The following is a 1,481-nucleotide window of genomic DNA, read 5'->3' as shown; positions in this document are numbered from 1 at the left end:
TTACTTCATACTATTTGGCATATAAATGTTCATTGGGTAGTATGGCCGAAAGAAAATAGGTGGTGGTAGTCCAGGTATTCCATAATAAGGAGGATACTGTCTCTCACCAGTAAAGTATGGAGCAGGCTGATAAAAGCAAGTTACATGGTCTGTATTGGGTAGAATATTCTGTTCCCCCAGTACTTTTAAAGCCATAAAAGTAATCATATTGATTGTCTGTCTTCTTTCATGACCCATGAGGCAAACGGTGCTTTCACTTACAACTCTACGCAAGGTCATAAGGTACTCATACTTGCTCTTTTCTTCACCTGTGAAATGGTTGTGGAGGTATGATTCAATCTTCTTTTGCTGTTCTCCTACATCAGGAAAATCAATGAAAAATCTAGAACACATGTAACGTTCTAGGTTCTTGATTTGTGCTTCACAAGCTGGCTTAAAGCCATGAACCAGCAAGTTGCTATATTTCAGAAGGCCACCACCTCTAATCTCTTCAGGTTTTCTGGTAGCTATAAGCTTGTTTTGCAAATGCATCATTGCCTCTTGAAAATCTCCATACATGCTTTCAGCTGCCACAACAGGATAGGATTCCTGGGCTAGCTTAGCATTTTTGTCACAGTAGAAATCTAACATGGGATCCAAAAGAACTTGAAAGGAATCTACACTGAACTCAAACTGTCGTCTGAGTGAATTCACAAATTTGAGCTCTACATTCTTCCCATTATTATTTGAAAGAGAGATGAGACTCCAACGATCATACTTATTGCAAACTTTGACCATCTTCTGCACATAAGCCTCTTTCATGATCCTTAGGGTGATCTTTTCCTTTTTTACACCTTTTGGTAAAAAGTCAAGTAGACAACCTAGAACTATGTCCTTAACAACATGAAAATCTTGATCATTTGGTAGTTCAACACCAAAAATAATATCCAGATCCTTATAGGTGATTCCATTGTGGCTTGCAAGTATGTAACTTGCAATGGAACCATTCAATCGGGTATCTTTAACAATGATTCCTTGCTCTATCAGTTGATCTTTTACAACATGAATGATATGTTTTGGTTTTACCTCTAATGTGGGAAAATTCCCCTTTCCGTGAATTGGAATTACTTCATCTAACACTTGATCCAGTATTACAACTTGATCCCAAGTGAGATTGCTGAATGCAGTTTCAGACATTTTGAAGTCTGTAACTCAACTGGAAAGCAAGCAGAATATTGGAAGGGAATGTTAGCATCATGAAATCAGTGTTATACCCAAAGTGTATAAAAAAGTCAAAAATAACTGTAACTGAACAATACATAAAAAAGCGGGGAAAAGTTAAAAATAGACTTATTCTCAACATACAATAAATAAAACTAATACTAGGAAGTAAATTATCACTGTATCTATTGTGGTTAAATCTATAAGTGAAATAAAGCCACTTTGATTTCAAAATTGTTAGATGCATTAGTACATGCAAACAACATTATCAGGGATTTATT

General features: G+C 36.0%; 1 protein-coding gene across 1 annotated transcript; it reads right to left on the bottom strand.

The window, feature by feature from the left end:
* Window positions 1–1,176, bottom strand: TENT5D (terminal nucleotidyltransferase 5D). The gene has a single exon (XM_028523321.2). The coding sequence runs from the start codon at window positions 1,174–1,176 to the stop codon at window positions 1–3; it is 1,176 nt and encodes a 391-aa protein (XP_028379122.1).
* Between the last annotated feature and the right edge of the window lie 305 nt (window positions 1,177–1,481).

Source organism: Phyllostomus discolor, chromosome X, assembly GCF_004126475.2.
Source record: "Phyllostomus discolor isolate MPI-MPIP mPhyDis1 chromosome X, mPhyDis1.pri.v3, whole genome shotgun sequence".
NCBI lineage: Eukaryota > Metazoa > Chordata > Mammalia > Chiroptera > Phyllostomidae > Phyllostomus > Phyllostomus discolor.
The sequence above is the reverse complement of the archived record's forward strand: the minus strand, read 5'-3'. Positions and strand labels throughout refer to the sequence as shown.

What these genes read in the sequence shown, in the direction of transcription:
- TENT5D (XM_028523321.2), bottom strand. Translation starts at nt 1,176, where the DNA reads ATGTCTGAAACTGCATTCAGCAATCTCACTTGGGATCAAGTTGTAATA.